At 41.4% G+C, this 12,037-nt stretch overlaps 2 protein-coding genes across 2 annotated transcripts; both read left to right on the top strand.

The window, feature by feature from the left end:
- Window positions 1–697: 697 nt before the first annotated feature.
- LOC120707240 (isocitrate dehydrogenase [NAD] regulatory subunit 1, mitochondrial) lies at window positions 698–4,423 on the top strand. Its single transcript, XM_039992088.1, has 4 exons — window positions 698–1,344; window positions 2,979–3,218; window positions 3,564–3,642; window positions 3,906–4,423. The coding sequence occupies exons 1-4, from the start codon at window positions 817–819 to the stop codon at window positions 4,178–4,180; spliced, it is 1,122 nt and encodes a 373-aa protein (XP_039848022.1). The 5' UTR covers window positions 698–816; the 3' UTR covers window positions 4,181–4,423.
- An 845-nt stretch (window positions 4,424–5,268) lies between these two features.
- LOC120707230 lies at window positions 5,269–6,192 on the top strand. Its single transcript, XM_039992076.1, has one exon. The coding sequence runs from the start codon at window positions 5,348–5,350 to the stop codon at window positions 5,957–5,959; it is 612 nt and encodes a 203-aa protein (XP_039848010.1). The 5' UTR covers window positions 5,269–5,347; the 3' UTR covers window positions 5,960–6,192.
- Window positions 6,193–12,037: the final 5,845 nt, after the last annotated feature.

Raw genomic sequence — 12,037 nt, 5'->3', positions numbered from 1 at the left:
TGAAACCCGAACTATAATTATTCGAAATCCTAATTGGAACACGAACGAATCAATCGAAATTCTAATCAGAACCCACACATGCTTACACAGAGTGAAAAGACACAATGCTAATGATCTTATGTAGATCTACTATATTAACCATAGCAACATACACGCACTATTCAGTCAACTCAACAGATGGTGATTAGTGGATATACAATGTACCTAAATATCCTAAATATATTGTACCTATAGATAATATGACTTTATGGACTTACTAATTAATAAAATCTCTCTAACATGAGTGACTTAGGGGGTGTTTAGTTAGTGAAAATTTTTGGATCAAAGGTCACATCGATTATTTGACCAGATGTCGGGAGGGCTTTTCGGGCACTAATTAAAAAACTAATTTCAGAAATCACTTGGAAACCACGAGACGAATCTTTTGAGGCATTTGACCGCGTCATTAGCACATGTGGGTTACTGTAGCACTTATGGCTAATCATGCACTAATTAGGCTTAAAAGATTCGTCTCGTCATATACATCCAAACTGTGTAATTAGTTTTGTTATTTAATTACATTTAGTGCTTCATACATGTGTTTAAAGGGGAGTTGAAAATTTTTGGGAACTAAACGGCCCCTTAATGTAATGCTGCATCAATGGACCGCATTTTGCTTTGCTTTGTACAGATCGGAACAGTGCAGAGGCGATGAAAAGGGTATCGGCGGCCCTTTCTTCTCCTACCCTTCGAGTCCTCTCCCCTCCCTGACGCCCTCGCGCTCGACCTTCCTCCTCCATCCCCGATCGCATCCGCACCGAAACCCTAGCCCCGGCCATGGCGCGGCGATCGACCTCTCTCCTACGCCGCCTCCTCTCCCCATCCCCCTCCCCGTCCTCTCCCCTCGCCGGCGCCGTGTCCCGCCGCACCGTCACCTACATGCCCCGCCCGGGTGACGGCGCCCCGCGCGGCGTCACGCTCATCCCGGGTGATGGAATCGGGCCCCTCGTCACGGGTGCCGTGCGGCAGGTGATGGAGGCGATGCACGCGCCGGTCTACTTCGAGGCCTATGAGGTCCACGGCGACATGCCCACGGTGCCCACCGAGGTCATCGAGTCCATCCGCCGCAACAAGGTCTGCCTCAAGGGCGGCCTCGCCACCCCCGTCGGCGGAGGTGTCTCCTCCCTCAACGTGCAGCTCCGCAAGGAGCTCGACCTCTACGCCGCGCTCGTCAACTGCTTCAACCTCCCCGGCCTGCCCACCAGGCACGACAACGTCGACATTGTCGTCATCAGGGAGAACACCGAGGGCGAGTACTCGGGGCTCGAGCATGAGGTCGTGCCCGGCGTCGTCGAGAGTCTCAAGGTATGGAGAATTCCGCGTACCATTCTCTGTGATAAGTAATTTGCTTGCTGATGCAGCGTGGTGCTGCTAATTTGTGTACATATGGCTAAGTGTGCTAAGCTTGTAGAAATTGCGACACTGTGATAGGATCTACTGCTTTAGTTGCTGGTATAGATAAACACACCCACTCTCCAGATTTACTGCTGAACCCATTCATGATGAGAAAACTCAGGAAGTTGAATTTTTAATCTTATATATTCTCATTTTGGAAATTGATGATCTTATTGGGTAGCCATACAATGTTAGATCAACACGCTTATTGGTTATTATAATTATGCAATTTTTCTAATTGGTAGGTTGATGGTTGAATCTTGAAATACAGTAACTGCCTAACTGGTACATTGGGACATTTGGCTGAGAATTTGTACAGTTAATGCATGTGTTCATTTTGTATTGAAAAAACAATGCACTTTGGCACTGTACTTTATTTGTGTTTTCTGCAAGCATCTGCTTCTATGCATGCGAGGTTGAGATATTGGTGCAAGGGATAGCTCATTCAGACTTGATTGTTGACTTGCTTCAATATATCTTCGAGTTAAATGATATGCACTTATTAGGTCATGTAGAGTTCCTATCAGTATATGCTATTCCTATCATTTTTGGCAGTACAGAATCACCAAAGGTGATATATTTTCTTAAATGGAACATTAATATTTACTGTTCTGTTAGTTAAACTGGTGTATGTCAGTGTTTCTGTATTTAAGATCATGTAGCAATCAAAACAATTTCCTTGGTCATTTGGATCTGTTCATTTTAAAATGACTATCAAATTTAACACTTATGGTTACCTATTAATGATATCTTGACATTTGAGCACTTAAAGTGCATGTTAGAGTTTACAATGAGCTACAGTGTCCTATTCTCTACGTTCTGGAATGCGAATGTCAACATAATCTGAAAGTAGAATTTTTACCTTGCTATGTCCATGTATGGAGGTAAATGCAATGATTTACTCAAATAAGTTCCAAAAGGCGTCATTCACCCTCCCACTTAGTAGTGATTAGCTGATTATATGGCTTAATTGGTCTGGTTATATGGCCCACTCATCTAACTGACAAGAATGTAGTAACAAATAGGGATTGGGATGCCAGTTCCTGCAAATAGCCCAATATATGGTTTAGTTGAGGTAACCTTAGGCAATTGCTTAAAATATGCTACTGTGTGCAACCAATTCCATTTACTTGATTTTTGGTCTGTTCAGTTACATCTCTTTGATGTTACGAATAGTGAGCCAAAACTCCAGCTATTTCTTTCATTTGTTAGATTTTTGTAACTCTGGTATTGTGACCTTGGTGGCCTGGTGGGTGCTGCCATTTGACTTGTCTGTAGAATACTTTCTTAGGGCGATTGGCACTCAAAATATGCCTCTTTAGATGTCTTGAAAAACCTAGTATTTTTACAAGTTGCTATGTATCACTGAAACTGTATCTGCTGTTGGGACATATTGCTACTCCTTACCCACATATTCTTATGGCATTCCCAGTTTTTTCAACATGCTGTTTTATTGTAAAATGCATATAACATTGCCGCTTCTTTTTCATTTTGCCATCTAAATGGATCTTTCTCCCTAATATTCTCACTTCATGGATTTGCAGGTGATAACAAAGTTTTGCTCAGAAAGAATTGCCAAGTATGCTTTTGAGTATGCATACCTTAACAATCGAAAGAAAGTGACAGCAGTGCATAAAGCAAACATCATGAAGCTTGCTGATGGTTTGTTCTTGGAGTCTTGCCGTGAGGTTGCAAAGAAGTACCCTGGGATTCAATATAATGAAATCATTGTGGATAACTGTTGTATGCAGCTTGTTGCGAAGCCTGAACAATTTGATGTTATGGTATGTATACACACTCTTATCACTCAAATTATACTCTGTTTCTCACCATGCTAATGTTTAATGTTATTCTCATGTTACAAATGGATTATTATTGACCTTGCATCTGCTTCTTGCTGTATACCTACAATCTCATTAGTCTTGTGTGGACTATTGGATACCAAAATGAGCGGATGTTCTGCAAATTTGATATACTAGCATGTTAGCTTCTATTGTCGTCAAGCTCTTTTTTCCTTTGTTTTTTATTGATTTAGTGGACCGCTTTTCTGCTCAACCCAGAGTTTTGAAATGAATTTTCTTAGATTATTTATGAACTCGAAACTCACTTTTGTTTGATTCCTTTCATAGGTCACTCCAAATCTTTACGGCAATCTGGTGGCTAATGTAGCTGCAGGTATTGCTGGAGGCACTGGTGTCATGCCTGGAGGTACATGTTTATAAACTATTATTATGGATCCTACCTGTGAGAACAGCTACATGGTTGTATGTAATGTAGCATTGTATCTATGCATAATTTGACCTTTTTTTTTTACTGCATCCTCTATTCTTTATTTCTTTTGATATAATTATAAATGTTAGACCTTTCCATGATTAGTACTTGAGCATGAGCTTGAGCACGTTTCGTACTTGAGAAGATGCGGTATGTGAATTTAGAAGTCCTATAATTCTTTATGTGCTGCATCATTTCAGGTAATGTGGGTCAGGACCATGCTGTCTTCGAGCAAGGTGCTTCTGCAGGAAACGTCGGAAATGAGAAGATTGTGGAGACAAAGAGAGCTAACCCTGTTGCGCTGCTGCTCTCATCCGCTATGATGTTGAGGCATTTGCAGTTCCCATCATTTGCCGACCGGCTGGAGACGGCAGTGAAGCGTGTCATTGCAGAAGGCAAATACAGAACCAAAGATTTGGGTGGCACCAGCACAACCCAGGAAGTCACAGATGCGGTCATTGCCAAACTGGATTAATGACCAACCTTGTGTTTTTGAAACTTTGTTTTCCTCTTTTGGACTAGGTGACTAGTCCTGGCTAAATATTCTTTCCTCGTAGCTTTAGATCACCATTTTGTTCGGCAACACCATTGTACAATCTTCAGGTGCCATTCTGGTTCAGTTCTGGAGTAACTGAGCAAACTCTGTTAATTTTTACGCATATATTTGTGACCTTAATTCTTAACTGGAAATAAGAGAGTATGAGACATTTCTTCTTCCCTTGCTACTCACTAACATATGTAATACTCCGTCCGTTTCAAATTATAGTTAGTTTTACTTTTCTGACCCTAAGTTTGACCCTATAATTTTTTGAATAAGATGAGGGGTCAAACTTGAAGTTAAAAAAGTCAAACAAACTATAATTTGGAATGGAGGTAGTATATCATTTACTCTCTGTTTCAAATTATAGGTTGTTTTTGCATTTCTAGATGCATAGTTTTTTTTGCTATGTGTCTAGATAGTGTATATCTAAGTGCATAGATAATAAAAAAACTATGTGTCTAGAAATGTTAAAAATCTAGAAATGTCAAAATGATCTATATTGGAACGGAGAGTATTATTTTGTATTGCGGGATAACTAGAGTGGAGGAGCTATCCCCTTTTCTCTTTGTTTCATGCTGCATGCTGGATAGTGGATAGTGGTTGACTACTGTCTTGCAGGCAGCTTGTTTTAAATTATCGGTTATATTTTTTTTGCGAAAGGGTTGTATTTATTGTTAATACCACCAAAAGTAGATTCTTTGCAAATTGCATATGCGGAAGAAACGGCTCTTTTTTATCATATAACAATAACATATAGGGGATAATGTTTTTCTCAACTCTCCAACATTTCAATAATCTTTATTAACAACTACACATCTTCTCTCAAGCGACTGACTCATTCGTAATCTTATACAAAATGTAAATATTTTGCAACTCTATTATTTTTTTCTTTAGATTATTTTACAGCTTGAGATGAGATTGAGATTTATTTTCTCTCGTGTAAAAAGGCCCACCAGATTAGTGTGGGCTGCCTAGTTGTATTCATCCCAGCCCGGCCCATGCAACCAGCCGCCATCCGCTGCTGCTACTCCCAAACCCTAATAAACCCAGCGCCGCCTCCGCCTCCGCCTCCGTCCTCCCTCTCTCTCCATCGATCCCGCCATGGCCTCCCACCTCGATTTCCGCTACCTCGATGAGGGCCTCGGCGGAGAGCGCGGCAAGCGCAAGCGCCGCGAGGAGGCGGAGGAGGCCGAGGCGGCGGCCGCGGACTCCATGGACCTCGACGCCGACGCCCCCCGGCCGTCCAAGCTCCGCGCCATGCCTTCCCTGTCCGACCCCTCGAAGCCGGCCTCCTTCGGCCAGCCCACCTACGACGGCGTCATCGCCGGGCGCGTGTCGGGGCGCCGGTGGAAGGAGCCCCGCACCCGGCGCGCGTCGGCCGTGGTGGTGTCGCGGAAGCCGACCCCGCTGGAGCAGCGCGTCCGCGAGAAGTCGCTGAAGCGCGCGTACCAGGCCCGCAAGGAGGAGCTCAAGAAGGAGATCCGGGAGAACAAGGTGGCGAAGCGGAAGGCGCGCGAGGAGCGGGAGAAGCGCAAGCAGGAGAACGTGCTGCGCACGGGCACCAAGCTGCAGCGGGTCACCAACCCCAAGACCATCCAGAAGATCGCCAAGTCCAAGAAGCGCAAGCAGCTCAAGGTCGTCCCCGACGAGTTCCTCGGCGGCAAGAAGTCGGAGGCCAGCCGGCGCATGCAGGTGCCCGGTCTCGAAAACTGAATCTCTGACGGGCATCGATTGCCTCTGTATCTGTGGCGAGTGGTGAGATTGTTCAGAGTGGTTAATCCGACGACGATTTTGTACTGCTTTTGGCTATGTACTTTGAAGTGGTAGTATGATCAACTCCAGCAATTGTAATGGTATGCAGCATCAAATTATCAAGTTCCGATGTGAAATTTTACTGTCACCAAGTTTGGTGATCATGGAAACGTTACCAAGTTGATGATGGTGCATACTGACCGGCTCTGATTTTGTGTGCTTGTATGCAGTTGCCATCAGTACCTTGGCACTCACTATGTGTGTCTTGCGCTTGATCGGTGTTAGATTACAGGTTGTCGATGTGTATATCATAGGCTGGTGAATTACATACTGTTTACAGAGTCTGAATCAAGTCAGTTCCTGAGAACTCAGAAGGCTTTGATCTAAAATTATCGTTTTGAACTTAGTAAACTCATTTTTTTGGTCGATTTGAGTTCACAAAAGGACACATTCCTCACTGAATATTGTCTGCGTTTTGTGTAAAATCTAATGAAAACTCTTCATCGATAGCTTCTAAATTTACCAAGGGCTTCAAAGCATGTGAAGTTTGTGAGGACTGTTAAGATGTGCGAGCATGCAAATCAAATTGAGAACTAACTGGAGAAATTAGGAAAAATGAGCCGCAAATCAAGTCATGTTTGAGGGTCATGACTTCCAGGTTTAATTGGTAGATGAGAACCACGACAGGCGGCATGCAGCAGATGGTGATCCTGCCTTTGGCCAGAGGAATCACCCTTTGTGGATAAAAGCTACCTGTGACTCGTGCATTTGAGGGCAAACCATCACTCGAGTAATTTGCTTTGCCACAGCACCTGATTTTGCTTTTTTTTTTAAATCGAGTGATACAGCTAAAGCTGTCACTCGAAATTAGTAACCACACGATCAAATATCAACGTCTGTTGAAAAATAAAGATAATATAACCGAAAAAGAGAAAGAAATAGAAAATAAAACTACTTCATAATGTACTGCTTGAAAACCTCATAATGCACAAGCATCCATTGAACACGACAAAGCACATAAAATTCAATAAAACATACTAAAAAGGTAAGTATCTTAGTTGGACCAGCTTATATAATGGTCTGCAAAGAAGATGATAGGTTCACAAGACACGATGGACGCAACCTGATAAAAAAGGAGTTCTTCCAGGGGAACCACTTCTCTAGACCGTCAATAACTTCAAAATTCAGATCATCCACAAAACTCTTGCATGCTGGTTGACAGCATCATAAAAAGGCAAATACCCCACATTGCAAACCTGGTCAAAAGAAAATCTTCTCAACTCCAATCCTGACATAATGGTCACAAAAAAAGTCTGCTTTTCCTGCATCAGGGCAAAGGATGAAGCCAAAATTCCTTGAAGGATCTGCAGCAATATGATATTGTGCAACCTCTTTTTGACCAACAATTCGCTCCAAAGACCTAACAGTCAGCATGAAACAATTACTTTCTTCACTGGAAATAAACCAAGCAAGAACAAGGCGATCTTGAGGGCTTTCATTAATTCCAAGATAGGCGAAGTTGTCTCGTGACATCAAGACAAAATCTCTTTTGAAAGCAGATGCAGAGAGCTGACGTGATCTGCAAAAAATAGGCGGAAGAAATCAGACAAATGACAAACAAGCAAACTACATAAGATGTCCAAACAAGCACATATGGCAAAATAAATGACATATGAAAAACCAAATAAAAGGAAATATATACTATAGTAAGTCAAATTACAAAATCCCCTCTTGGTTTATAAATAAAACCCTACATATGCAAAATAAATGACATATGAAAAAACAAATAAAGCAAATATATACTATAGTCAGTCAAATTACAAAATTCCCTCCTCGTTTGTAAATAAAACCCTACATATGCAAAATAAATGACATGAACAAACAATTTTAGCAAATATAAAATATACTATAGTCAGTCAAATTACAAAATTCCCTCATGGTTTGTAAATGAAACCCTACATATGCAAATAGTACGGAAATGTAAAAGAAACACATATGGCAACATAAAATGACATGTGAATAACAAATAAAGCAAATATTTACTATAATCAATCAAAACGCAAGATGTATAATGCATAAATGATCTGTTTCAACTTTATTATAGTTGAAGATAATATAAATTATAGTCCATTTGTTTATAAATTACAGTACTACTGGGTCTGTAATTTTAATTGTTAACAAATGCAATTACCCCCCAATATACATGGCCATGATGAATGAAGATAACCTACAACCTACATCAGCACCAAAGAACTCAAGCAAATGATATAGAGTCAGTCAAACATATCTTACAAACAGGCCCAATCCATGGATAAATAAAAGAGGGAGGCCCTGAAAATAGAGTAGCCAAAACGATGCTAATGCCCAATAATCATGGAATGAACTTACAGTTTAGTTTGCACAAAATTACAGTTGAGCGGGGCATGTAAATATAATAGAAAGAAACTGTAATTATAGTTCAGTTAAACTTACATGAACTTGCACGCCAACAATCAACAGGATGAGCATCAGCAAATTGATACTTTGAGAATGCTAATTTGATGCACACCAACAATCAACAGGATGAGCATCAACAAATTGATACTTTGAGAATGCTGATTTGATGACTTCCAATAAATAGTTCTTTAGATGATCAGTAGGACCCCCCCTCCCCAGCTGCCTGAATCAAAAACTTGGAAATCATTGGATTATCTGAAAACACAAAAAAAAACTAGTACTGATTCAGATACATTGAAAACAAAAATCTGAGGGAGGGACAGTTAGAGAGAGCCTAATAATTCTTGGAGCACACATTATAGGATGGGCAGTTTGTAGATTGCAAAAAAAAAAACGTCTTAAAATGGTATACTTCAAATTTACAGTTCAATTATACAAAAATTACAGCTGAAATTTGTAGATATTACAGTTGCTATGTGTATATAAATGTAGTACAAAGAAGTTGTAAATGTGTCAGATGAACATGTCAGTTGCGATGAAAAGCAATATCTATAAATATATTAGATGAACATGTTAGTTACGTTGATCAAAAATAGTTTGTATACTGTAAACATGTGCTCATACATTTTATTTATTGAATGGTTCATACACAAATGGGTTCCAGACATGACTATATTGATTTGAAAAAGTAAATTTACAGGATAGCAGGGCGCAACATATAGATAAAGTACCTTTCCAGCTCAGAAATTGGAAATGCCCACTGATGTACAACCACAAACTAATCACCAATTATAGGAGTATAACAAAGGAAAAAAATGTAAATACTACGCAATTTCGCCTCACCTAGCACTCATACGCTCTGCAAGAACGAAATGTACACATGATGTAGCTCAGAAAGCAAATGCATTCTCCCAAAATGTCCAACACCCAAATGGGCTCATTCCGTGACTCAACAAAGGGGAAAAGGAACTATCCAAATAATAAATCACAAACTAGCTAACCCTAAGCATTCAAATCCAACTATAGTTCAAGTGGGTGACCGTGCAGATCAGGTGGATCTATAACACCAAAAAAATCATAACAGATCAATTTAGATCGAGAAAATATCAGACTACAGAGCAACAGCTACAGACAACAGTCAACAGAGCATGCTACTCAAACCGAACAGAGCGGGTTCAAGCTGAATCAACCTAAAACAGCATATGGAAACACAGGGCGGAATCAACGCAACCAGAGCAGATGATGAATGGGGAACAACGCAGAGATTAGAAAAATGCTGAAGAAATCCTCAGAAATATCAACAAAATCAGTGGCACAAACAACCCCCACTCACCACCCACACCCCTCCAAACAACTCTGATCCCCAGCCAAAAGCACAACACAAGCAGGCAACATGAAAATCAAACAAGCAGAACCAAAAAGCAAGAGGGGAATCGACGCCTCACCAGGTGGATTCGGAAGAATCGCCTCGATGGAGCCGACGAGAAGACGAAATGGGGAAAGCGAAAAGTGCCTGATCTGAAGAAACCCAACCTATGTGATAAAAAATGGGCGCGCTTCCCAAAAAGTTAAATAAAAGCGCTGACAAATTGGGCCCACAAACTGTTAGAACTCTAGGATCACACAGTGCACAGATCAAGCGGTATACTTTCATCCTTTTCTTTACATGAGTACAAGAGAGGGTTCCTATATCTAGAACAAAAGGGATGGAAGAATACACAGAGGGAGAGAGGGAGATACCATCACCACCAGCGCTTGAACTCGATCCGGCGGCCATCTCTGGTTCGCTAATGAAGATCTGCTCTAGGGCAGCGGCGAGTGACGCAGTAGCTTCACGGTCGCGCCGGCGTTGTCGTGGACGACGGCGCCAACGGCGACGAGTCGAGGACGATGGCGGCGGCGGCGGTGGAGACGCCAGTGGAGTCGAGGACGACGGCCGTTGCTTCTGCGCACAATCAGATCGGGCTAGGGTTTTTCAGTGGGTTTGGCAGCGCACGGCGAATCTCGTGCTGTGTGCCGCCGGCCCCACCTCTCTTTATAGCGCAGCGCAACGAGGGCCCACCAACCATGTGTTGGGTTGGGCGCCCCCGATCAGGGCGCAGATCAAGAGCCCAATAGGCCGTTGGGCCTATCGATGAAGAGATCAACCTAACACAAACAGCCTGCCGGCAAAAACAAAAATCATCAACAAGGCAGATCAGACGAGCGTGAGGCAAAACAGCTCAGATATGGGACGGTGGCAAAAATCGAGCGACAGGAGCGCGAGTAATACCCGAGCAAACTATAGCTAAAACATTTGACCCCTCTGGAGCATACTGCATACGTGAAATGTAATGAACCATACTGGAATTATAATGAAGAGCAACATCACTATACGGTGAAATTGTTCTGGGCGCTACTATATACTTTCATCAACCGTGCGTATGGTTGCACGGTTGCCTGTTGATGTGTTGTGTAGGGCCTAGTAGGACAGATAAGGAATAGACAATTGATGAAAGTATATTGGATAAGTATAGAGTGGACTACTAAGTTCGATGGTTGATGAGTACGAACTGCCATTTATAATTTACAATAATACTAAGTTCGACCTTCGACGGTAGTTGAGTCGAACAGGCATAGGTAATTTACAATATAAGCATAGGGAGAAGTACTTGACAACGTCATTAACTAAGAGGCAGTCTTTAGGTTTATAGGGCTTGTTTGCTTGTAGTCCTGGCAAAGCTTCCTGGGGCAGGCAGCGTCCACAGATTTGTGGTGCTCAATGATATTGTTTGCAACGATACTCAAAAGTAAAAAGAGTTCATCTGTTTAAACATCTTGTCAAATATGTGTAATCTCTACTAGGCAGTCAACAGTCTCTTGCAAATCCATATGTATAGCGTGCAAAAAGCTGTAGAGTTGCATGGCCAGGTTCCACATTTCTAGTATCATTTCAAATAATTAAATATAGAAAAATTAAAATCTATCCGTTTTCAACAATTAGATATGGCAACAATTAAATAGCTGAATGTTGGGCTATAGAATGTTAAGTTGTCAACAAAAATTTAACGTAGTGAAGGAATTGTATTTTTATCTCGACGTCTGCAAAATGTTGCTGACAGATTCGAATGGGAATGCTCATCCTATCATAAATTTGGAGTTGAATCTAGCAGAAAAGGGAATAAAATTTTGATTTTCTACGTAACTAATGTCTGGCTGTAACAAAGAGTCTAATTTCAGAAGTCTGATTCTATTTCTAAGTTCTAAGCATAATTCAGTACAAAAAAAGATGAATTACAGGAAGGGTTATGTATTACAATTGAAATCTGCAATTATGAGTAAATTGTAGCTTACTCATTCAGAACTGGAAGTACATATCTTAGCAGAGCTCCTTGGCTCCTCAGCGGTTGTCATTCCATGTTCTGCAGTTCCTCAGGAACATTGTCATAATTCATCAGTGAAATCATAAAACCCATAGAATGTATAATCTATTTCTCACTGAAATCCAAAATAGTACCAATAGTGTTCAGGCACTAAAAATGAAAAAAAGGCAAAATACACGTATGAGAGAGAGAGAGAGAGAGAGAGAGAGAGAGAGAGAGAGAGAGAGAGAGAGAGAGAGAG

Source organism: Panicum virgatum, chromosome 1K (assembly GCF_016808335.1).
Source record: "Panicum virgatum strain AP13 chromosome 1K, P.virgatum_v5, whole genome shotgun sequence".
Classification (NCBI taxonomy): Eukaryota; Viridiplantae; Streptophyta; class Magnoliopsida; order Poales; family Poaceae; genus Panicum; species Panicum virgatum.
The sequence above is the reverse complement of the archived record's forward strand: the minus strand, read 5'-3'. Positions and strand labels throughout refer to the sequence as shown.